General features: G+C 40.5%; 3 protein-coding genes across 4 annotated transcripts; 1 reads left to right on the forward strand and 2 right to left on the reverse strand.

Annotated features, from left to right (window-relative positions):
- Window positions 1-12,507: 12,507 nt before the first annotated feature.
- On the forward strand, window positions 12,508-19,508 carry LOC308298528 (RNA-binding protein 4.1-like). Of its 2 annotated transcripts, XR_013962725.1 has the most exons (6): window positions 12,508-12,561; window positions 14,218-14,648; window positions 14,924-15,588; window positions 17,082-17,187; window positions 17,319-17,443; window positions 18,658-19,508. XR_013962725.1 is itself a non-coding variant. In XM_080742152.1 (4 exons), the coding sequence occupies exons 2-3, from the start codon at window positions 14,240-14,242 to the stop codon at window positions 15,568-15,570; spliced, it is 1,056 nt and encodes a 351-aa protein (XP_080598278.1). In that variant the 5' UTR covers window positions 12,508-12,561; window positions 14,218-14,239; the 3' UTR covers window positions 15,571-15,588; window positions 15,951-16,680. The 2 variants fall into 2 exon arrangements, 1 of the variants encoding a protein (XP_080598278.1); XM_080742152.1 differs by lacking the exons at window positions 17,082-17,187; window positions 17,319-17,443; window positions 18,658-19,508 and adding an exon at window positions 15,951-16,680.
- Window positions 19,509-20,811: 1,303 nt separating this feature from the next.
- Window positions 20,812-21,420, reverse strand: LOC308298595 (TRAF-interacting protein with FHA domain-containing protein A-like; the record flags this gene model as incomplete). The annotated part of the gene is made up of 1 exon (XM_080742239.1): window positions 20,812-21,420. The coding sequence occupies one exon, from the start codon at window positions 21,418-21,420 to the stop codon at window positions 20,812-20,814; it is 609 nt and encodes a 202-aa protein (XP_080598365.1).
- Window positions 21,421-23,731: 2,311 nt separating this feature from the next.
- On the reverse strand, window positions 23,732-24,358 carry LOC308298596 (TRAF-interacting protein with FHA domain-containing protein A-like; the record flags this gene model as incomplete). Its single annotated transcript, XM_080742240.1, has 1 exon — window positions 23,732-24,358. The coding sequence occupies one exon, from the start codon at window positions 24,356-24,358 to the stop codon at window positions 23,732-23,734; it is 627 nt and encodes a 208-aa protein (XP_080598366.1).
- Window positions 24,359-26,095: the final 1,737 nt, after the last annotated feature.

Here is a 26,095-nt window from a genome sequence, read left to right on the forward strand (position 1 = left end):
GATCTCCTCGAAATAAAAAGAATCACACCTAGTGTGAAGTGAGTGCTAGTGTTATTTATGAGAGTATAATTTCATTAAGCGCCATGCAAAGTTTGGCCAACATGACCCTTGGCGTACAACAAACTTTGAGCGCTTTGTGCCAAGATGTAGGCCAGATGTAGGCCACGCTTCAGAGCCCGGAAATGTTTTGGGGCCTGGACAAAGCCAGATGTCGGAGCTTGGCTCCCAACCAGTGAGAGTGAGCAGTGCAATAGGCTGCTGTTGAGGCCGTACTCATACAGACAGACATATGGACAGACACACATACACACAAATGTTGGAGCGGTAGGCAAACAAACGAAGAACGAAATAACTATTGTTGCACACACAACATCTCATGGCAATGTGAAAATCAAAATACTAAATGTTTTTTTTTGTTCTGTGGCTCTCCTCCCCTCTGTCTCCTCAGGGTGATATGTGTGAAGACTGCCTTATTGTCACTTGCTGCTACGCTTGTGCCTGGTGCCAGATGGCCCGTGAACTGAAGTTCCGCAAACAGCTCCAGACAAACGTGACCACGTGGAGAACGGTTCAGCCAAGGATAATGTAGTGCCTCTCTCTCTGGACTTCACTGTCTGGAGACGTTACCTGTATCTGATTTTTATACCTGTAAAATCTATACATGAAAAATTAACACAAACCTTCAGATTTTAGCACTTAACGCTAGTTGTTGCATTCTGTTGCATGCATAGCTAAAGGTATAACTCGACTCAATCTTATCTTATGTTTGAACACACCCAAAATCAAGGACTTTCACTGATAAGCCTTTAGAGGTTTATTGATCATGTGGCACATGCTCTATTCAATGTAATCCTGTCTCTGTCAATGTGTGTAATGGCTTTGTCCATTTTGCCTATTTGGTGATCTCTGGAAATATACAGGGTCAGTAACCCTCCACAACAGATGCCCTAAATGAGTATTATTTTCAGTTAAACTGCTTCATCATGTGAATGCAATGCAACTAAGTAGGTTAAGCCCATGTTAATAACTTGTGTTCACAGTATATTTGCCATACTGTAGTTACAAAGTAATTTAGCCTATCCCTTATCTCAACTACTGTATATGTATCATAGCGGGTCTGGAATCCCCAACCCCATCTAGTACAAAGATCTAACAATGCATGATTCACGTTTAGAACTATTAGCATTTACATAACTATTAGTATATATATACACAAGTAGACCATGTATGGGTGCCAGCAGAGCGCGCCATGATGTGCACTCACCACTGGCGATGCCAGTGACATCACCAGGAATGCTGGTCCCTCGTTGCCTGTTAGTGATGACGTTGCCAGAGATGTTGGTCCCTGATTGGGCTACGGGCTTAAACAAAGAAGGACACCAGAAGGACACCGACATACATACCCAGCCGACGCAGAACTTGCGCACTCTGCTGGCTCAAGTCATACCAAATATATAATATTAATACTAATAGTCCACAACATTGCAACAGTGCAAGTAGGCCTACTGATATTCAATTAGTCTTATCTAATTCACTTGGAATGTAATCCATTGCCAGACCCAATATTTTTTTTCCTTTCACTTAGGGCCTAGTAGGCATACATGTCTTTTTCTGGGGTGCAATAAGATAGGAGTTCTGCCCCCCATTTTTTAGTTGGGGGAGGGGTTTTAGATTTCCAATGACAAAGTATACACTTTTTTATTGGCAGATATTGCTAATAGAAAACTATTTTTGTCCCCAAAGGCATCAAAATGACTTAGCATTGTGTGACATCACCTAAGGCAGCTACTGTATACGCGGGCATCAGGAATCAAGTATTTTTCACGAATTTTGGATAATTGGTCAAATATAAATTTCCAATAGTCACTTATTTTAGCAATTCCAAACCCTGTGTATTAGGTCTCCCTTTCCATTCTGGCAAAGACCTTTGGGTGATGTCTCAACTCTCAAGGCTAAATTGATATGCTATTCTCATTCTGTCTGTCTGTGTCTCCCCCTGCTGGGTATTTACTGTTATGACTATCACCCAACTAGAAACACAGAACCAGGCCTGGAATTTCGTCATTTTAGGGGCAAGGCCACTTGGCCTTTGGTGTTTTTTTTAGGGCACAAAGTAGTCGGGGGCGTTAGGGAGATGACATGGTAATTTCGTGCTAATTAGTCTAAAAGCGCCAAATTTTGCACAGATGTAGCTCAGGGCATGCTCTAATGATTTAGCTAGGGTGCCCAAGTCTGCGACATTCAGGGTCACCACAGCGGCCAAATCAAGTTGGGCTCCCATCGACTTTCAATACAGGAGGAAAATACCCAGAAAAACACTTTTTTCTGGGTATTTAAGTAGGATGTGAGGGGTCTAACTAGGGGTTTGTCATGATGCTGAATCCATTGCAAGCATTTGTTTTGCACAAAAAACATTCCTTGGGCTATAAATGGCCCCCGAAAACGATGGTTTAGTGATGAAAAGTGATGAGTCATCACTTTTCAGAGTTTTGTGGGTCTTTTCTGGAGCTGTGGAGAGTTTTGTGGGTCTTTTCTGGAGCTGTGGCGACCCCGAAGGTCGCCGACTCGGGCGCCCTAGCTAAATCATTAGAGCATGCCCTGGGCTACATCTGTGCAAAATGTTGCGCTTTTAGACTGATTAGCACGAGAAAAAAAACCCTAAGGCCTCCGACTAACATGAATGCTCACCCATACATGCATCGTTTTCTGAGGCCATTTATAGCCCAAGGAATGTTTTTTGTGCAAAACAAATGCTTGCAATGGATTCAGCATCATGACAAACCCCTAGTTGACCCCTCAGATCCTACTTAAATACCCAGAAAAAAAAAGTTTTTCTGGGTATTTTCCTCCTGTATAGAAAGACAATGGGAGCCCAACTTGATATGGCCGCTGTGGCGACACCGAAGGTCGCTGACTCGGGCGCCCTAGCTAAATCATTAGAGCATGCCCTGAGCTACATCTGTGCAAAATTTGGCACTTTTTGACTGATTAGTGCCAAATAACCCTAATGCCCCCGACTAAAGGCCAAATGCCAGGTCAGGAAGGCCATCAAATAAAACACGATTTTAGTCCATTGAAAGAATTTGTTGAATTTAAGGGTTAAGGATGATAACCTAAATTGCAGTGAAATAGATTAAATGATGGTATTTACAATCGGATCCATGCTCAGCCCTGCACCAATCAAAGACACTGGAATGGTTTAAAGATGGGGACTCTGGAGTTAAGATTTCAGAATCTCAACAAAAAACACTGGTGTCTACAGTACATGACAAGAAAGAGATACCAGTGTCTACTGTCTACATATTGACAAGAAAGAGAGGAAAAAGTGGTACAGTCAGCTGGGGCATCATGCCATTGGTTTGAGGGGCACAAGGCCAAACTGAGGGGCAACGGAGGCCATGGCCTTCATGGCCTCCATGAAATTCCTGCTGCACAGAACATATTATTTAGTGACACTGAAGGGAGGAGTTCATACATTGAAGCCATAACAATGGTTGACATCTGAGTTTTTGATCTGCTTGTCCACTCGCATCACTTGGGAATAAACTGTGCATGTGTTTGTGTCATCACAAGAATTAACAACAGTACAAAGAGTACAAATGTCTCCTTTATTCTTTTTCATTGCTTGCTTTCCTCTCCTGACCTGAAAATATAACTGCCCTATCGTTTTACATGCACCAAGTCCAAGATCTTTTGTGCAACTAAATTCCCAAAAGTCGCACGTGATACAGTTGGGTGCTCCAGAAACAAACACACACACACACACACACACACACACACACACACGCACACGCACACGCACACGCACACACACACGCACACACACACAGGACCACATGCAACAGTACACCATGGACAGTGTCGGACAGTAACTAAGTACATTCACTCAAATACTGTACTTAAGTACATTTTTCTGAAGTTCTTTTACTTTTAGTATTTCCAATTTTCAATAGTTTTTACTTCTACTCTACACTACATGTCACAGGCAAAAGTACTTTTTCTCCACTATAATTATTTCACAGCTTTAGTCACTAGTTAATTTGCAGCTTTAAATTATTATGACAAAACTTGAACTGTAACACTGTGTTATATTTCAGCTACTGTAGGTATGCGAAAATAGCCAGTCTGCAATTTTCAAAACATTTACTACAAGTAAGTATGGTTGGTGCCAATACTTTTTGTATTTTTACTTAAAGGAGTAGTTCACCACTTTTCAACCTGTCTTCATATAATAGGTCCTCACTAATGTTCGTGATAAAATATCACAATTTGTTTTCTACTCAGTCCAAGTCTCCTAGGAGACTTCAGAATCTCGTCTTGTGACATCATCATTTTCCCAAAAAAAATATTTAATCAATATTTTTGAAAAAAATATTTAGATTTTTATTATCGTGAGAACAATGGCTTCCACTTTAAAATTGCAACTTTTCAGGAATATAAAGCCTGCAGTTTCTATAAACTGGATTGGCAATCGATGATGTCACAAGATGGTGGGTTTCTGACCTGCCCACAGCCCTCCTCTGAGAAAAAAATAAAAATAAGAAAGCTATTTTTGAGTGAGGACCAATTATATGAACATAGGTTGAAAAGTGGTGGAGTGCCCCTTTAAGTTACATATTTAACAGGTATTTTGATATTGTGTTATTGCTACTTCGAATCTGGCACTGTGTGTGCGTGCGTGCGTGCGTGCGTGTGTGCGTGCGTGCATGTGTGTTATGAGTTACTAAGTGCAGTCTCACAGTTAAGTAGGAGTGATGCAGTGTGTTGTACTGTAGGTCCTCCCCTTCCATCCATCCACAGGTTACTCTCCAGCTGATCTGTGGTAGAAGTTAGATTCACGCCTGTTATGAACCATACAGTACCACTGTTTATACTCGCTGTGTTCATTCATGCCAGTCTGACTTGCTGCTGAACTTCTCAAACAACACAGGTATGTAATTGACACATTGTCTGTCTCATTTTGGCAGGCTTAAGCTATAGTCAACTTTTTCTTGAAAAAAGGATGCTAAAATAAAAATAATGTTTTGAAAATATTTTACCAAAAAATAAGCTTCATACATGTGTTTCTATTCAAACATGACCACAAAAAGCATAAAATAATGATAAAATAATCATATTGGCCATTGTCAGACACTTTGTTTACATTCTAGTCTATTCTTTGTTAGTGTTAGACTAGGATGTAAACAAAGTGTCGGCCCGACAATGGCCAAAATTATTATTTTATCATTATTTTACACTTTTTGTGGTTATTTTTTAATTGAAAACATATATGAAGCTTATTTTTTATAAAATATTTTCGAAACATTTTTATTTTAGCATCTGTTTTTCAAGAAAAAGTTGACTATAGCTCCTTTAACGTTGAAAAATTGTTAATTGCTTAACATGTGATTCATGTATAGTTGTCACTCTGGTTAACAAAGCATTTATTTTCACAGTAGTTTTGTGATTTGTTTCTACATTTCTGGCAACATTTGATGTTCTCTAGTTGTAATAAGTTGGAGCCAGCATTATCAACATGCCAACAGACACAAATGTCTTAGAATAGCCAGATATTTGTCTGTTTTGGTGGTGTTATGTTATTGGTATCATGTTATACATGAGAGTGTGTTGGTTATACACCATACTGTCTGTCTTGACACAAAATATAAGAAAAATAAAAAAGAATAGCCTGATTTAATATCATTTTAAACTATCCTGATTTAGTAATGTGACTTTTCTTTTCATTGATTGAATACCTTATTAACGAATTGCAAACGAATAGCCCTGTATCAAATTGCGCAAGCAAAGGATAACACAGCCCTGAGGGCTGTTTCCATTGTGGTCCTCTGTATTCTTTATACTTGAATAGATAACAGTGTAACAACTTGTATCCGTTATAGACAGATTACAATACACAGATCCATATTCTGAGAAAAAACACAAAATATACAAAAAGGTCATTAAATAACAGCACACTGTCAATAATATTGTTCATTAGACCAACTGAAAGCATCGTTCACAGGCTCAGCTTTCAGCCTACTGGGAGCTAATCCCTTTTTGAAGTGGGAGTGTTTTCCTTGAACACTGCTTGCCCATGGGCCTGATTGTTTACGCCTGACAACGGTAGACTGCTAGACTTTCTATGTGATCTGCCATTTGATGCGTGGCAACCTTTCCTTGTACTGTATATCTGAGAAATTATATATCACGTCCTGTCCCACTTCAGACATTTCTGGAACAAGATACGGTTGGAGATCTCAAATATCTTAAGATGTTACACTGGCCTAGTTCTGCATAACGTTTCTACTGTTGAGTAATGTTACATCCAGCCAAATAATTCTTATATCATTTCTGTTGAATGCTTAAAACTAAACACATGCTGTTTCAAGTCATTTATCAAGTCATGATGGATGTAATTTATGTAGTCATGTATCCTCTGTTTTTTGTTACCTGTTTTGTTTTATGTTGGGGACTACGGATGATAATTTGCATCTCTTGCTAAATGCTGTGTATTGTTAATAAATACATATAATACAAAAAATCCAATAAATGAAATTATTATTGTTCTTATGGTTTCTCGTTGTCTCATTCTCTCTCTGTCCATAGACATGGCAGTCCATCCCATGACAGGCCCAGTAGTTACAGTTCAGCCAGGCATGTATCAATCCCCTGTGGGCTTAAAGACCCAGACATGGAGCAGTAGCCTCTTCAGCTGCTGTGAGGACCTGAATATCTGTAAGTGTCTTGACCTGAAAACAAGCATCTGCACGTGCAAAACTCTATGTGTGTGCGTCACCTGTGTGTGCGTGCGTGCATTTGTGGGTGTGTGGTTGTGTTTGTGTGAGAGACAGATTGTGTGGGTGATAATCTCTTTATGCAGCCTTGCCCACGTGTATCACATTTCCATTGTCTGCATCCCTGACAGGCTGCCTCGGTTTCTGGGCCCCATGCTGTTTGGCTTGTCAGATTAGCTCAGATTTTGGAGAATGTCTGTGCATGCCTTTGGTGGACTTACTAACGGGATGCACTGTCCCTGCTGCTACTCTGGCCCTGAGGAGTGCTATAAGAGAGAGGTACCACATACAGGTAGATACCATCACACAGTGAAGAGTTAAGACACTTTAGAGACCTGCTATGTCCAGAGGAACTTGGACAACCAGTCCAAAAAGCATGAGCCTCTAGATCGGCTATTTGAACTATTTTCACTTTCAGAGTTGGCAAAGAAATATTCTGTCATCCAACTAGTATAACATAGGGCTTACTGTAAGTGGTTAAGAATAATAAGTTTTCTTTTAGGATTTAACTTGACTAGGGCTTCATGTGTTCATCAACATAAAATGGATTGAAGGAGAAAGGTTTAACTTCAGTATCCCATTTTGGTCCATATCACAAATTGTTCACCAAAGGATGAGCAAAGGACCACAGGGCAAAACATTTAAATAATTGACTGCATCAGTGGTCTCAAACATGTCAAATTATATACTGTTACAGTCCTGTAAAGGATCCATTTGGTTCCTTATCAATTTTCCCAAGGACCCCCTTGAACCCCCCTCTAGGACCCTCGCTTTTCAGAAATTCCTAGTTTTGTAATTTAAAGATACAAAGAAATATAATACTCACATTTTGACATTTGTATTTGCAATTTGCAGCAATTCTGGCTAAGACAGTTGACAATAGAGTCACTCTGCCTCAGAACTCTGCCTAGCCTTTGCCCAGGTCTTATTCTGTGGTGTGACAAACTGAGAATACATGTCAGTACTGCATTGCAGGGTGTTTAACTCTAGACCACTGGTTCCCAAACAGTGGGTCGGGACCCATTTGTGGGTCACGGACACATTTATATGGGTCACGATCCATCTTCTTTTCCTACAAAAAATTAAATATATATATATATAAAAAAAAGGAAAATCTTTTGAATGTTTTGAATAGATTTCCTTTGAATAAATGTTCAAACAAACACACATATCTAATACATTCCATAAATACAATATCTATACTATAATTTTGCGAATGTCTGTCTGTCTGTCTGTCTGTCTGTCTGTCTGTCTGTCTGTCTGAAACAGCGTTTCTCCTCAGTGGCTGGAGCAATTGATCTGAAATTGCATCACAATTAGCATATGAACACACCTAACATAACTGTGAAGCCCGTTTGTCACTTTCACAAATCGTATGCTGAATATTAGCATTTTTATGGTGTATCTACTATCTATTCTGCATCTAGCTTGAGGCTCATCTATTCTGCATCTAGCATAGCCATTAAACGAAACGGGTATTTCTTACATTGATGCTCCTACATATTATCATGCAAGCACCAGTTAAAGTTACTTTCCATCCCTCATATACTGTATGCACAGTGCACATCCCACAACCCACACACTGCACATCATTTTGGAGCTCATATCTTTGAACGGGTAAGGGCTAGTTATAATAATTAAGAAGTGGTGGAAATAGCTGGCTTGAAGCGACATTTTGTGAGCTTGTAGGCCTATATAGTCTATTTTCACTATAGGGTGAATGTCTAATTTCTCTTTTGGGTCACAGGCTAAAAAGTTTGGGAACCACTGCTCTATACTGCATGTCTATAATTTCCATAAAACAAGTATCGTATATGAGGGTGAGATAAGACAGTTGGGTTCATTCAACTTCTGTATACTTCAGAGTCCAAGACAGATAAAAAGAGAACTTCAGTGGGCCGACAGACTCACACAGTTCACAATCCAGTCAGTGCATAATCTCTGAAGACTTTGTTTTACCGAATGGGTTCCAAGATTGTCCAGTTTATGGAAAATGTGCAAATATCAAACCAGCTGTGAGGAGCAGGGTGAGAAATGGTGTGCATTAACCCATGTAGTAGTACCTGCAGATAGTGATGAGCTAGTTAGTGCACAGTATCTAGTGTTAAGAAGAATCGTACCCTTGACTTAAAGATCCAATTTTACAGTTTCAGAGTTACATTTAAACTCCAGACACACACTCACAACTTACACAAATCCCATGATAAAGTGAAACGATTGAATGATGTTTTCTCTGTGACTCTCCCTCTCTGTTCTCTGCTCAGGGTACCATGTGTGACGACTGCTGTGTTGTCACTTGCTGCACACCTTGCGCCTGGTGCCAGATGGCCCGTGAATTGAAGCAGCGCAAACGGCTCCTCGGCTCCTGCACTCACACGACCACCTTGGAGGTCCACATGAACCCGCCACCACACGCCCCTGGCTACGCGGCCTGTGGACAACCTCAGCCCATGCCCACCACGCTCTACCCGTCTATTCACTGACATTAAGAGTCGTTGGTGTAGTACCGAGATCTAGGACAACCACTTAAGTGGGCTGTTGGCTGTGATATACATGTAGCCAATGTAGCCATTGATAGCAGGTTGTCTAGTGGAGAGAGAGACCAAGTTGAACTCGAGTCAAGTGTATTTCTATAGCTCTGACTTAAATCCTATTGTTAACTGGAGTCCCCCATGGGCTCTATACAAGGGCCCCTCCCTTTTGCCCTTTACACCAAATCTGTTCACAGACAATAGCTGATCTACAAGCTCGTAAAGTAGCACACGATTCACACCACAATGCGCTGTGAGCTTGTAGATCTGCTATTTTGTGTGAACTTTCGCCATAGGATAGTGGTGCAAGGGTTCGAGTATCACTCAAGGGACTTTACTGGAGAGGCCCACATTTAACAAAGCTACCAAAACAACAGCGGTTGTCGGTCGAGTAAAAGAAAACTCCCAAGAAAAAACTTTGACAGGAAAAACAATTGAAGAAACCTTGAGAAGAGGGGCATTCTTTGTATTGAACCACGAAGGAAACTCGATCAAACTTGATAAATAGGACCACAAAGTGGAGTCATTAAAGTCCAAACAATAAGAATTCAGTTGAACAGTTTAACTGAAGTCCTTAAGGCATTTTAGAGAACAAAGAGAAGAGAGAGAGAAAAGTAGAAAGGTAGAGAGAAAGATAAAAAGCATGTGAAGCATATAAAGGAATATAAATGCATATAGTTCATATGCATTGCATGTGAATTTGTATTGAATGTTTATAAATGCATATGGTTCATATGCATTTACGTGTGTATTTGGATTGAATGTTTATAAATGCATATGGTTCATATGCATTTGCAAGTGTATTTGCCCAGTGGTGTAGTGGGATGAAGAAGAGGCTACACAAATGTCAAGGTCAAGTAAAGGAGCAGAGCTAAAATAAACACAATTCTCAGACTCTGAATGCTGACAAAAACGTTTTCTTCCTGGTTGTCTCTGACACTGGCAGGCCAACTTGATAGCTTACTCAAAAATAAAGAATCATCAACTAGTTTCTTAAAAGTAATGTGTGGACCAGTGGTTTTTGCAGAGTCACTTTACTGCTGTTAATGTTTTCCACCCTTCTGCTTCCTCTTTTTAACTGAAAGTATGGATCGTTCTGAAGGATCAACCAAGCAGAGAGCGTTCAACCACTGTTCACAAATTTTGAATTATTCATTTATTGGCTGTTTTCAATGGGATATTTGCTTGCACACAGTTCACATGCTCTGCCTTTTGTAATGCACACACAAAGAAACTAAACAAAAACAATATAAAACAAAGTTCATTATCTTTGTTTTTTTTCATTACCTTTTAAATTTGTATAAATGCAATACTAGAGAAACACTTAAGTGGGTATGGTGTGTACATACCACTGTATATGTGTGCAATCCCTGCTGAAACTCTTTAAGCAATAGGTGGTTAATTTGTAAACAAATTCCACGTCATAACATGGACCTATCAGAACATTCACACTCAGCTCTTTTTTCTTTAGCTTTTTTTAATCAAAGGAATTTGCAGAACTTCCCATTAATGATGAATCTGGACCATCAGTGAGGCCGTGGCATAATGACTAATCCCATTTAAGTTTAGGCTTGGTAACTAACTACAGTACATGTGTTGACGATAAGGTCATGGAAATGCCCATCTCCTCCCAGGCTCCAGGGGAAACACGTGACATTGCCTTTGCTATTATGAGTGTCCCAAATGCTTTGCAGCGCTCCTTCCTTGACACCATGTCTCATGCCAACACATGTCCTCTGTATACATTATGCACTGTTCAATACCTGATACAGTTTTTAGTCAATCTACTTTCAATTAATTAAATCTGGAAGTCTTTATTTTTGCTACATGTCCAAAAATAATGGTCCAGCACAGGCACACATGCAGGCATACACACAGTGCATATACCTCTCCTACCAGTGGTAGCCTACTCAAAAATGTTCACGTCAGGGACCACCAAATGTATGTAATTGGACCCCCATCTGAAAACATTTCTAATCTTTGTTTAAAAAAAAATCAAAATCATTCAACATTTTCTGAAAATAGCAGATCAGCTATATTCGAATAGCGCATGAATAACACATTTTAGGACCCCCTTGGAACCCTGTCAAGGACCCCTGGGGTCCCCAGACCCCATATATATAAATATATATATATATATATATAGGTCTATATAGAGACCTATATTAAACTTGAATAGACCTATTGCAGCCTAAATATTGAAGTGAACTTATCTACTTGACTGGGACATATTTGAATCTCAACACAATTAGTTTGATTAAACTAATTGTAAATTAATTACATCAATGCACTTTAATGCAATTGTTCATACTTTTGAGTACTAAACAAAGGGACCCCAATTAATTTAAACAAGCCATTGAGCTTTCTTGTGATCTTTAAATCCTTTTAGTAGACCTTCAGTGAACTAATAGCTGTGCCCTAATAGAGTATTCGATCAAGAACTGGTGTACCACATTATCTGAATTACAGATAGCCTACTGTACAAAAATAATGTAAAAACAAATAATGCAAAACCCAATCTAAACGAAGTATGCCGGTACTTCATATTATCTTCCACATTCTTATGTAGTAGAATTTTGTTCAGTCAACTCTAGCGCCATCTGCGGGCTATTTCAATACACCACAACATTAATGAGACTACTTCGTCGTACGACCGAGTCGGACTCGGGGGGCGAAAATAGCCGATCTACAAGCTCTCTACGCGTCAAATCGCTACGCGCTGTGAGCTTGTAGATCGTCTATTTTAATAAACGTATGCAATGTACAATTACATTATTTTAATTCAAAAGTATTGGTATCAAAATATAGTAAAAGTACAAAAGTAAAAGGAGGCTACTCATATGCAGAATGTTTTCAAAAGTATACAATTTATTTAAAAAAATAAATACAAATATTGTACTTTTTTGTAGCGGAGTAAAAGTACAATATTTGCCTCTGAGATGTTGTGGAGTTAGAAGTGAAAGTACTCAAAAATTAAGTATTAAGCACCTCAAAATTGTACTAAAACGTGTAGTACACACAGTACTTGAGTAAATGTACTCATTACTTTACAGGAGCGGTTATTTGTGGGCGTCAGAAAAGTATGGGTGGAGACCGCGGATTGGCCAGAACATTTGACAGACAGCTCTACTGACCAATAACACGCCTTTGAGGGTTACACAGTGAGCTTCCGTTCCGTCTCATAAGTTCCCCTGTGACCGTCCGCTTGTTCGTTCGTTCGTCGTCTCTGTGGTGTCGCGCGGGCCTTTAGTTAGTTGGTAAGTAACACACTTTTATCACTTTCTTTTACACTTATTTCTTTACATATATTTACGGTCTTCGGTAAGGCGTGCGTTGTCACGACACAGTGCTGATTTTTGTTGCCGTTGCCTTAAAAACCCGCACGATGTTAGCATTATGCTAACTATGCTAATTATTCCACCGGTGCTAGCAGCTTGTCTTTACGGCGATAAGGAAGTGCAACACGTACGACGCGATCCTGGAGTTAAAGGATTTGTCTTTTTTTTGTATACACATATATTTGTATAGCGCATTGCATTTCAGCTAGGTTGATCATTAATTGCAACGACAGATTATATGGTCGACCTGGCTTTTTTGGGTTGGGCTCGATTCAAAATAGTTTTACTTTCTGTTTCGCAGTTGTGGAAAAGCTACATACAGTATCTAATGCTGCCATGTAGAAATACTCTGTTACAAGTAAAAGACTGAAATTCAAAATGTACTTGAGTAAAAGTACAAAGCTACTGTCATTCAATGTAAGTACCACAAGTACAAAATGTTTGAAAATAGCAGATCTACAAGCTCACAATGCATTTCAAATAGCCTAGGTATAGACTACATTCTATAAAATGGGGCTACACTTAAGTGGTTTATGTATGTTTTATAATATAATCCTATAATCATTTATATCTGCAAAGTAACAAACCTTTCAAATAATTGTAGTGTAGTAAAAGTACAATAGGCCTATTTGAATCTGAGCTGTTGTGGAGTAGTAGTAAAAGTCCTGAAAACTGGGTGGTGCCTGGTGGTCAAGGCGCAAACCACATACTAGGCTATGATGCCTTTTGGCGTCGCCGGTTTGATTCCCGATCCGGACGACCTTTGCCTCATGTCATTCCCCATCTCTCTCCCCATTTCCTGTCAGTCTACTATCCTATCGAATAAAGGCATAAAAAGCCCAAAAACAAATCTTCAAATCAAAGTCCTGAAAACTGGAAATAGTATGGTATGGTATGGTATGTGTTTATTGCTTAGTCCCCAAAGGGAAACACGTTTTGCCACCAGAGCGAATACAAATACACAAAATCAAAGACAACATATAACAAACATACAAATACACAACAAACACGTACAGACTTTACAAATTACATGACACCCTCCCAAAACCAACCTAGCAATATGTTAACGTTAAGGAATCTAACAGCAGCAGGAACAAAGGATTTCTTCATTCGCTCAGTAGATATTGTAGGCATCAAAAACCTGTTGCTAAACTTGCTACGCAGGTCATTAAATACCTTATAGAGAGGATGGCCTTCGAAGGAAAGAATAGTGTTCAATTTGGTCCTCATTCGCTTGGCTATTAGTGATATCCAAAGTATCCTGAGGGAGGCCAATCACTGAGCCAGCCTTTTTAATCAATTTATTGATTCGGTTTTTATCATCTCATACTCAATGAAAGTACAAATACCTTAATTTTACTTAAGTACAATACTTAAATAAATCTACTTAGTTACTTAACACCACTGCGTGATCATGATGCTGTAGCAAATGCCATCATTTGCTGTCTTCTGGTTCACACTTTTTTTTTCTCTTTTTTTATTTTTATTTTTTTACTTTTGCTTTGCGTGTGCATTCTTTGAATTACATTCATGTAGCCTATCTATATTGATCTGTTTTCTCTTTACCTTCCCTAGGGGAGTTTACACTGGAGTGACAATGGTGAAGATTTTCATCGGTAACCTCTCTCAGGAGACTGAGAAGGACGAAGTCGAGTCTCTTTTTGTACAGTACGGCACAGTAACTGAATGTGCCAAGTATAAGAACTATGCCTTTGTCCACATGGAAGACCGCAAGTCAGCCACCAAAGCCATCCGGGAGCTTCACCTGTATCAACTGAATGGCAGGCCCATCAATGTGGAGCCGAGCAGGGCGACGAACCAGGGCCCGGCCAAGCTCCACATAGCCAATGTGGAGAAGGGCTATGATGATGAGCTCCGTGATTTGTTTGAAGAGTATGGCACGGTCACAGAGTGTGCCATCGTCAAGAACTTTGCCTTCATACACATGTCCAACTCGGATGAGGCCATGGATGCGATAAAGGGCTTGGATAACTCAGAGTTCCATGGTAAGTGAAAACAAAGTATTGGACTATGTACGGATAATTACAATTTAGAATTACAATTTAGGCATTTAGCAGATGCTTTTAATTCAAAGCGACCTAGAATAAGCAGGTAACACATCAATATAATAAGCAAGATAATATTAGATAGTCATTACATCAACTGCAATACAACAAATTCATAGGAATAGCGATCTAGAAAAACGATAAGATATGTAGACTGCGAGACTAATTTTTCTGCCTCTTGGCCTGTTTGTCATTCCCGTTTTGTACGCTTTCAGGTAAACGCATTCACGTTCAGCTATCCAAGAGCCGACCCAAATGGGGACCACCAGACGACATGGAGGATTATGGACCTCCTCCGCCAAGGGGAGGAGGTTATTATCCTCCTCGTTACCCTTCAGATAGGCCAGAACCCCCTTACAGAGGCCGCATGCAGACCTACCCACCTCCACCACCTCCCCAGAGACGACCCGGTTACCCCCCAGAGCGCCCCTCTCCCTATGGCGAGCGCCCCTCTCCCTACGGCGAGAGGGACGGCTACGGTGCACCGATGGTTGATTACTATGAGAAGTACAGGGCTCGTCCCTACAGTGCACCTGGCGCCTATGACCGCCCCGGCTCCATCCCGCCCCCTCCTCCACCCTCGGCCGCGGTAAGAGATCACCTCTCTGCCCCGCCCCATGACCCGTATGAACGTCGCCCACTGCCCCCACCTCCGTCTTACTACGGCCGCGACAGAAGCCCCCTCAGACGTCCCCCTCCTCCTCCTGCCCCTGCAGCCGGTAACGGCAGCGGTAATGGCTACTCCTACGAGCGTGCCCGGCTGTCTCCGGTGCCCAGGCCTCCGATGTATGGAGCGCCCCATCCCAGGGATCCCTTTGCAGAAAGGGTCCCGCCACCACCGCCCCGATATGCCAGCTACTAGGAACACCGGAAATACAAGGTGAGATGCAGTACCAGCAATGGTGGTTTGTGGCCTTGTGTCATTTACATTGATTTTACATTCTGATTTCTGATGGGACACGTTTGACAATAATTTAAAAAAGAAAACACTGACATTTATTTGAAGTCATAAATTGAGGCATAATCTCTCTTTAAACTATCGCCACAAGATCAGAGGTTTAATTTTCGCACATGCTCAAACTAAGAAATCAGTTTAAAAAATATATATATATAATCAGACACTGCTGTGCTGAATCGTAAATATTGCTGCCTTAATTTTAATAGATTAGACTTGCGCGAATCTTAATTTTTTATTATGGTTAAAACGCGCTCCTTGACATGTGTGGTTTGCTCTCTTTCCAGGTTTAGAATATGACAAGATCGTCGTCGTCTGCTGATGCACGTGGCGCTATACCCCCCCTAGTCTACGGCGGATTGCGTTGCGTTCGCCTGAGACTAACTGGAAGATACTGTATTGCGGACAGCCCCGTACTTAAAAACAAAATTCCATGTCTTCGATATACGTCTTCTTTTTGCCTATCTGTCCTTCTGCTTGTTTGACTGTTCAAATCCTTAAACTGTGTGTGCAGTGTAGGCTGCTGGTATAGGTGATAAGTCCATATCAGTTTGACACAATACTGTTAATGGCCAAAAATGTATTTTCTTAATCTTGCGCTAAATGGGATAACATCTGAAAACTAAACGCATTTTGTGGCATACTCTCATATAACAAGGGAATAGTTAATTTAGTATCCATTTGTAACTTTTGTATAAAAAAGAGAAAAATCAGATGTTGGGGTTGTGGATCTGCTCATGAGACGTTCTATATAAAAGGACTTGCTAATTTCCAGTTTAGTACGTAATTTAATTTCATATCCTTTGTGTGACAGGTGGTAAAATAACCAATCGTTAAGATTTGCGGCGCATGTTGGCATGACAAATCAAGTTTCCAGTGTGTTTTATTATTTTTTTAGAGTTTGTGTTAATTTTTCTTGCGACTATAGAAACCCTATAGCATCGTTTATGTATGATTTTATTTTCTTTACAGATTGCTTTTGATTTCAAAGCTTTTTAATAAACAAATATAACCAAAGACGACGCTCAAACTCTCAAATCATTCCTCGTTGGGTAGACTTTTCTGTAAAATATATATATATATTTGAGAGAGGCAAAGGAGTACCATCCAGAAGATGCATTGATGTACAGGCGTTTCAAACTAATACGCTATTTATTTGAAGTTATCCTATTCATCCTTGTAAATTGATCCTGTTGCTGCTTTAAGCTTTGCGAAGGCCCATGACTTCTTAGCCTGGTTCCATTGACTTCTTGCGACACCTGATCTAAAATATGCATTCTCCATCTCTCTGCACTTCACACCAGATACAAGTCCCACTTTGCTCTTTTTTTTGTTGTCTTAAATTCTGATGTATATTATTTTCTTATACCCCAACTTGAATTTAGTATTGGTGTTCTTAGTATTTGTGCTTTTTGTAGGTTGTTAGAACCATGATCTCTGCATAATGTGTTGTGGACACTATGCAGGAGACGGCCACATCATGGTAAGTGGCCGCCAGGTGACGTGCAGCTCCCTGTTAATCTTGTAAGTACTATCTAAGTGTATTTGGGCACTAAAGCATACCAATTTGTGCTATGAGCTTTTCCACTTGATAATTATAATTGTCTTCCCCCTGTGTATTCGTTACTCTCGGTACAACCTTACTTTCTCCACAGGCCTGAGCTCGAGCAGCTAGAAGGGGAGAAGACTATCATGGACCATGTTTGAAAGCGGTTCATAATGTGCTTCGTCACAGGCTAATGCGATGAAACCCCGGGACTGCGGTCTTTGTGTTTGAAAGGTAATGTGTGCATATCTAGTTCCACATTTACAAATGTTGGCTTATTATGACATGTCCAACAGGGATGCTAGAATACATGGGAACCATACTCGGGTCAAAGTACATATTCGTTTTGTTACCCTGTACTTTATAGTACATGTACGTTTTGTTCTGTACATTACTAAACTAATGGAACACGCAAGAGGAGACCGCCTATAGACATTTAAGCAAAAGGAACTGTTTCTTTTTATGGGAACTGACTTTGGTTTTTGAAAAGGGAATTTATTTGTTTTCATTACAAAGGTGGTTTTGAATTAGTAACCTATTGATAACCCCAGTTCTTTGTTAATTTAATGTATGTGATTATTGCAACCCACCCTGGTTTTTGAATTCCATACAGAGCCATTCCATCAATTTAAAGGGTTCTTATTTTGATTATTTGAGTCCTTTGTAACCTTTTCCCATCAACATCTGGCTACACAAAAAGGAGAAGACTGAGTCCTCTCTGGCACCCCTATACACAGCTTAAAGGGGAAACCGTTACAACGTACATTTTGAAAACCAACATGCAGAGGACTGAAGAGGTCAGATGTCAGGCTGAGTGACTGGGTGTAATTTATTGTCTCTTACTATCCCAGGAGAAGTGTTGAGGAAGCCACACTCACAGGCATGTTTTGCTTATCTAGCATCCTATTCTGGCCATGTCATAATAGGTGAACATTTGCCAGAAATGGCCCATCTACAAGCTAGACAGGTTGTGAGATTGTAAATCGGCTAGATTTGGTCTGGGGGCTGGGGACGCACACTAATTATAGACCCGGCTCAACGAAGTATAAAATGGTTTGAGTTGAGGTTTTTGGGGACTGTAAAAATGTCTCACAATCTTGAAATTGCAGTTGAAGAATGTGGTGCTGGGCTGCATCTATCAGTCTTAATTGGCAATTATTCTATCAATTATGTTGCATGCATATGTCAACAAATTGATAACATTGTATACTTCATCACACAACGGTGTTGTGTAAAAGATAAATGCGTTGTGAGCTTGATTGGCTAGCTTCACTGTTTTTGTTTCCTTTTTCTTTTTTCACCAATTTTTCACCCAAAATAGGGATCTATTTTATTAAATTATCACTTTTTCTTTTTTTTTATATGTAATTGATTGGTTTGGTTAACTGTAGCATGCCTATTAATATCCCTGTGTTCTCCTATTACTCTGCCTTGTGTTCTTTCTGTAGATAATAGAAGTGGTCTTTCCAGTCATGGGACCCATTGGACGATATCCAAAGATGATCTGGTCCTTGGGAATTCCCACTTGGCTATATCCGTGTGGTAATGAAACTTGCAACACCAAAAATAAAAGGCTTAGGTTGCAGTGAAAGTACCTCAAGTTCATTATCTTTAGCCAAATAACTAACATTGTTTAAAAGAAATGTCCAGAAAGTGTAAACTCTTTCATATTATGATTCTTCATTTACATAATATCTATTAAATATTGTGTATGAATGAACGTTTGTACAATACCACAAGTCCTACACAAAGACATTGTAGCTACTTGTTCAACTCAGCTGATGCAATGCATACAAGCATATTTATACTTTATAAATAAATACTTGAATGTTACCCTGAACACAATCAACAAATGATGAGATTGTATTTTTTGTTGAGGCATAACTTGACTATATGAAATCTAATGTAATGTTCACGTAGTGAAATAAATTAGTTGATATCACTGTCCAGTAAAATGCTGAAATAAAACAATTACAAGTTAACAGAAAACTATATAGGATTACTTTTGCACTGTCAATAGCACAGTTGTTTTGTCATATTTCCAATTCAGATGTAGGTAGCCAGCATGTTGTTGACCCTTGCTGAACGGATAACAAGGTATTCATGACATCTTAAAATGCACATTTCTTTTACAGGAGGATCTTAATGTTTGTTCTACTGGGTTTGGCATTTAATTCATATTTTATAGTCCTACATACTCCATATGATGCTGGTGTGTGTTACTGATTAGACCCACTGTGGCATACACTCGTATATGCTTCTACATGGCATGCTATTGACTACATTGTTGATTTGACTCTGTATGTTCAATGTTTGATGACCGTGTAGCCTACATGGTGATGGAGAACGTATACATACTGTAGGGCCTGTTCCATCCTTCAAGACTGCATTTTGATGTACTTTTGTATTCTCTTCACTACTTGTAATTGGTGAATTCCCCCCTGGGATCAATAAAGGGAATCTCAAATCTCCCGCTGATTTTAAGAAGTTGTGTACTGTCACTACAGTGTTGTGGCGCAAACTGGCAAGAATACCCTAGATTCTAGTGGGTGCAAGCCCCCCTTGAAGAGGAACTGTCTAAAGTACATTTTGGTCCTGTGTTTGCTGCAACTAGAAGTTGCTTTTGAAACTTGTTGGCTGCACTGCACTAATTCAGACCTCTTGCTGCACCCGTCTCTCCTGAAAAACTGGCTTCAGGAGAGACTGGTACACGATCCTTGTGTATTATGTCTAGTCTAGAACATTCATGGTAGTGTTACTGAATAATGTTCTGCTTCTTGGTGTGCAAAAATACACAAGGACAAATGAATAATGGCACATGTTCATTTATTAAACGACTACTTGAAATAGAAGTGTGAGCAACGTGACCAGGAACGACATACTACTGCACAATTACACCCATATATCCTGTTTCACCATGAATGAAATGAATGCCTGATAACTCGTTGGACACTGTAATCCGAGTGTCATAAGGAAGTAGCCTACGGGCTGCATAACTTGAATTCCGGAAAAAAAGATAAGCCGCTCCAACCTCTTCAGGGAACATCATGTACACTGAGACTGAAATGAAGCTCTTAAAAAGCGGGTGTAAACAAAAGTACAAAAAAACACTTGTGCTTTTACTGCAAAGAATTGTCATACTAAGATAACAGATGTATATCTTATATGCTATTGTAATCCTTGTATATATCATAGCAATCATGTATCACAAATTAGAAGAGCCCATGCAAGTATTGAAGCTTAAATAATTAGGTCAACATTTTTAGATATAATAAGCTATATCTATATAGTATTTAACCGTGTAGCATACATACGGTATACACATCTTGTATTAAACTAACTACATTCCTGTGCATTTTGCAAAACTGCTAATGTATTAAATCAATAAGGCACATGACAGTCAGGATTAAACATTAACTAGACATAGACAACTTGAATGTCCTCCGAAAAGAACTTTGTGGTAGGCTACAGCACAATATAATAGAAACATTAAAATCACAACAATTGTAACAACGCTTAACACTGTATCTAGACCTATTATGATCAAATGCCAAGTTGATAGTTAAAAAAGGCTCAGATTGTCCCAACATAGAATATGAAGGTCATGTTGATTGGTATATTAAGGTCTCATCTGCCTCCTGTGGTCCTTGACCGCTGCTGAGTTCTGAAGAGAAGCCGTTGGTGTTCAGACAGTGATGGTATGATGAACCTGTGTCCATAACGGGGGGCATACTGGGCACCTCTGTGCCCATTTCCCTGGACGGCGGCGTCATCAGCACTTCAAACTCCACTTCAAAGCTCGCAGTGGCCTCGCCCGACACACGGACGATCAGCACCTCATAGTCCAAGAACCTGATCAAGGCTTTGTCCGGGAGATCCTTCCTCTCCAGGTAGCCCAACACTGACCCGTCGACGTACACCCGTCCCTTCTGGCTCAGGTTCTGGAGGGAGAAGCGCATCTCGGCGTCGTCGTTCGGTCTGCGGTAAGCCAGGAAGGCCAGCTGTTTTCTGGACACCCGGTTGTCGTCCAGGGCGAAGGTGCACGCCTGCCCGTCGCGCCCGATCCTCAGGGGTTCTTCAGCCGGGTGCTTCTGTCTGCTGCCCACCGGGAGGAGGCGGTACAGTCCTCTGGAGCTCTGCTGAGGGTGGTACAGTTTGATCTGCAGGCAAGTAGGGAGGAATTCTTCGGTGTCCATTGTCTGAGATGCCATCCTTCGTGTGACAGATTAAAATAGGAAGGGGTGACAAATGAAAATCTAGGCATATATGCTACACTTGTGACACTGTCGGGAATAAGTAACAAATGCATATTAACAAAAAACTGGTAAAAAAAAAAAAAAGACAAAGCCTATCCTTTCCTCCCCCTGACATTTTTAATGTAAATACAAGGTATGTTTTATTCTGTTTTCCGATTGTTTGCATATAGTAGCTACGGTGTTTTATTTCTGTAATTTAATCATGTATGAATTGAGTTCAAAGGGACCCCAATGGAAACACGCCTAAAATAATTCTTGTGGTCTTTATCCTTTTTGTTGATCAGTGAACATAGCCTACTGTACTGTACCTTTTCCTCTATGCAAACTTCTAAGTCTTAAATCAATCAAACATCTTTTACAAAATAAGTTGTTAGGCGTTATATGCCCGTTTGAAAATAAATTACCTTATAAAGTTGCTCAGATGAGATGACGCTGCTGATGTTTAATCCACCAGCCACCGGCGCAAAATACACAACCACGGATCAAAGCAAAGCCATATGTGAAAGTAACGGCGTGGACTGCTATGAACCGTCGCGTCACTGTTTAAAAAGGAAACTACGCTCTTTCGTAATCAGAACTCACAAGACAGGAGAGAGTTGGGGAGGGGTATCTGAGAAGTTCATTTTTTTCCGCCACTGGGGGGAGGGACAGTGATGGGGAAAAGTATCAATGCTGCAATGTAGAACTCGTAGGTAAAGTAGGCCTACTCATGCTAGGGTGACCATATTTTCAGATAACAGATTTATAGTTTATATGCTATTGTAATTTATATAATCATAGCAATCATGTATCACAAATTAGAGACCATGCCATTATTAAAAATTATACAATTAGGTCAACGTTTTATTTAAATATAGGCCTATATGCTATAGCCAATCTATATAGTAGGCCTATTTATGTATACAAACAGTATACACAGACCTTGTATTAAACTGTACATTCCTGTGCCTTTTGCAAACTGCTAATAAAGTATTCAATCATGATAGTTTACAGTCAGGATTAACTGAGTTACTAGGGCCCAAAGTGGAGGGGCCTTAATTATTTTATACTTTAGCTATTGAAAATGCAGATATACAAGCTCGTGAAAATGTGTGCAAATCTTTGAATATACTGTATATGTATTTCTTAAGCGAACATTTGTAACTCAAATTTTGCTTCTGGGGGGTCCCTGGAACTAAATATTTTGAGATGGGGGTCTGTGGCCAAATTCATATCATTTTGTGGGTCCTTCACATGAAAAGGTTTGAGCACCACTGACATATAAATATTTACTGAATTTCCCCCCTGGGATAATAAAGGTATCTATCTATAAATGTAGGTTTTTCAAAAAACCTTGCACAAATGTTCACGATTTTTCAAAAATAGCAGATCTACTCTGTGGCGCGCTGTGAGCTTGTATATCTGCTATTTTTCAATAGTTAAAGCACAAAATAATGCGTAATGATGCGTTCCCAGTCTAATGGCCCTTAGAATGAATCCTTGTACCCAGGGCCCAGAATCTGTTGCGACACCCCTGATTACAAGGTCATGTTCATTGGTATAAGGTCTCATCTGCCTCCACTGGTCCTTGACACTGACAGCTGAATTCTGAAGAGAAGCTGTTGGTCAGACAGTGGCATGATGAAGCTGTGTGCCTGTGTCCATAACGGGGGTCATACGTGTGCCCAGCACTGCCCATCTCCCTGGACGGCGGCGTCATCAGCACTTCAAACTCCACTTCAAACTCCACTTCAGGCATAGTTTTACTGAGGTTTGGGTTTGTGTTAGGTTTAGGCATAGTGGTTAACATTCACCAGGTTAGCATTCACCAGCGTCGGCAGGTTAGCATTTCACGAGGTTAACATTCACCCGCGTCTAAACGAGTTACAACATTTGTAACTCAAATTTTGCTTCTGGGGGGTCCCTGGAACTAAATATTTTGAGATGGGGGTCTGTGGCCAAATTCATATCATTTTGTGGGTCCTTCACATGAAAAGGTTTGAGCACCACTGACATATAAATATTTACTGAATTTCCCCCCTGGGATAATAAAGGTATCTATCTATAAATGTAGGTTTTTCAAAAAACCTTGCACAAATGTTCACGATTTTTCAAAAATAGCAGATCTACTCTGTGGCGCGCTGTGAGCTTGTATATCTGCTATTTTTCAATAGTTAAAGCACAAAATAATGCGTAATGATGCGTTCCCAGTCTAATGGCCCTTAGAATGAATCCTTGTACCCAGGGCCCAGAATCTGTTGCGACACCCCTGATTACAAGGTCATGTTCATTGGTATAAGGTCTCATCTGCCTCCACTGGTCCTTGACACTGACAGCTGAATTCTGAAGAGAAGCTGTTGGTCAGACAGTGGCATGATGAAGCTGTGTGCCTGTGTCCATAACGGGGGTCATACGTGTGCCCAGCACTGCCCATCTCCCTGGACGGCGGCGTCATCAGCACTTCAAACTCCACTTCAAAGCTCGCAGTGGCCTCGCCCGACACACGGATGATCAGCACCTCGTAGTCCAAGAACCGGACCAGGGCTTTGTCCGGGAGATCCTTCCTCTCCAGGTAGCCCAACACTGACCCGTCGACGTACACCCGTCCCTTCTGGCTCAGGTTCTGGAGGGAGAAGCGCATCTCGGCGTCGTCGTTCGGTCTGCGGTAAGCCTGGAAGGCCAGCTGTTTTCTGGACACCCGGTTGTCGTCCAGGGCGAAGGTGCACGCCTGCCCGTCGCGCCCGATCCTCAGGGGTTCTTCAGCCGGGTGCTTCTGTCTGCTGCCCACCGGGAGGAGGCGGTACAGTCCTCTGGAGCTCTGCTGAGGGTGGTGCAGTTTGATCTGCAGGCAAGTAGGGAGGAATTCTTCTGTGTCAGGGAGATATTCTTGGGTGTCCATTGTCTGAGATGCCATCCTTCATGTGACAATGAGCAAAAAAGGAAGCGGGAAAAATGAAAATCTAGGCCTATATGCTATTGATTGAAGACTTTGTTAGAAGTTTGCATAGGAAAAGGTACAGTTTCATGACAGTACAGTTCACTGGTACAAGGTCAACTAAAAGGAGATCCTAGTAAGCTTTTCTGCTTATGGGGAAATGGGGAAAATCTCTGTTTTTCGACGGCCCATCATTTCGACTTAGGGTTAGGTTTAGGCATAGTTTTACTGAGGTTTGGGTTTGTGTTAGGTTTAGGCATAGTGGTTAACATTCACCAGGTTAGCATTCACCAGCGTCGGCAGGTTAGCATTTCACGAGGTTAACATTCACCCGCGTCTAAACGTTCCACATTTTGGTGGTATAGCAGGAGAACAAGTTTGACCCTTTGTTTGAGTTGACTCTGGGTTGAAAGTGATCTGTGGCGCTGCCTCTGGTGTTGTAATTGTGGACATCCTTAACGTTTTTAGTATTTTGTCAGGTACATGGGCATTTTAGTGGTGTAGTGTATCTTATTAGTGTACATCAGGCCCATGGCACGATGCTGTACTCTGTGATCTACTCTGAGCCACCCCACGCTTGCCTGATGAGTAGTGCTGAGGTGAGCCTGAGAAGGAAACACCCCGCTACACCCGGCTACACCTTAGTCATGTTTAAAAAAAAAAAAAAAAAAGACAAAGCCAATCCTTACCTCCCCCTGACCTTTTTACTGTAAATACAATTTATTTCTGAGCGGTGCTAACCGCTCCTATAGACCGCTTTTTTACCAAAACTATGATGTCACAAATGATGATGACATGAGTTCGCTACACCAATGAAACACTTCGATTCTGTTGATCTGTCCATGATGTCATAGTCACAGAGGCACCCGATTGGTTAACCCTGATTTAGAACGCGTTTAGGCCGCGTAAAATACATCATAACGCGTTTAGGCTGCGCAAAATACGTCATAACGCGTTTAGGCCGCGTAAAATACGTCATAAAAAATTATTGAGCGGTGCTAACCTTGAATTTCAAAATTGTATTAGATGAATATCACTTATAAGCGATAAAATAACCACACTTTTAGACAGACTTTGGAAAATCTTACAGGTTATAAATGATAGGCAGCTAATACAAGTTTAAAATACAAATGAACAGACTTTGAAAAACTAAAATATTCATCTTCTGGCCTCTTCTCGCCTCTCTGGAGGCCTCTCTGGAGGTAAATAAGGTCACTTATCATTACACTACGACACTCTTACAAGTTACAATCCGTAGCTTGGTCAACTAACTGATGAGAAATGACGATAAAGTCTGAGCAGACCTCTAGACTGACATCATACACAACAAAAACAATATTGCCATGCATGCCTATCAACACTGATTTGCGCAGGAATTAGTTTGCACCGCTCACTTCGCATGGGTGCGATTTTTTATTCTGTTTTCCACCTGTCTTATGATATTTTTGTTAGGCCTACTGTGTTTTATTTCTGTAGTTTAATCTTTAATGTATGAATTGAGTTCAAAGGGACCCCAATGCAAACAAGCCTAAAAGATGTATTGTGGTCTTATCCTATAGTTGACCTTTACAGTGAACGTAGGCCTACTGTCCAGTAGGCCTACATTTTCCTAGCCTATGGAAACTTCTAATAAAGTCTTCAATCGATCAAACAAGTATTTTACAAAATAAGTTATTAGGCATTAAAACATAAATTACCTAGTTGCTCGTTGATGCT

The sequence above is a fragment of the Nannobrachium achirus genome (assembly GCF_963921795.1).
Source record: "Nannobrachium achirus genome assembly, chromosome: 14".
Taxonomy (NCBI): Eukaryota; Metazoa; Chordata; class Actinopteri; order Myctophiformes; family Myctophidae; genus Nannobrachium; species Nannobrachium achirus.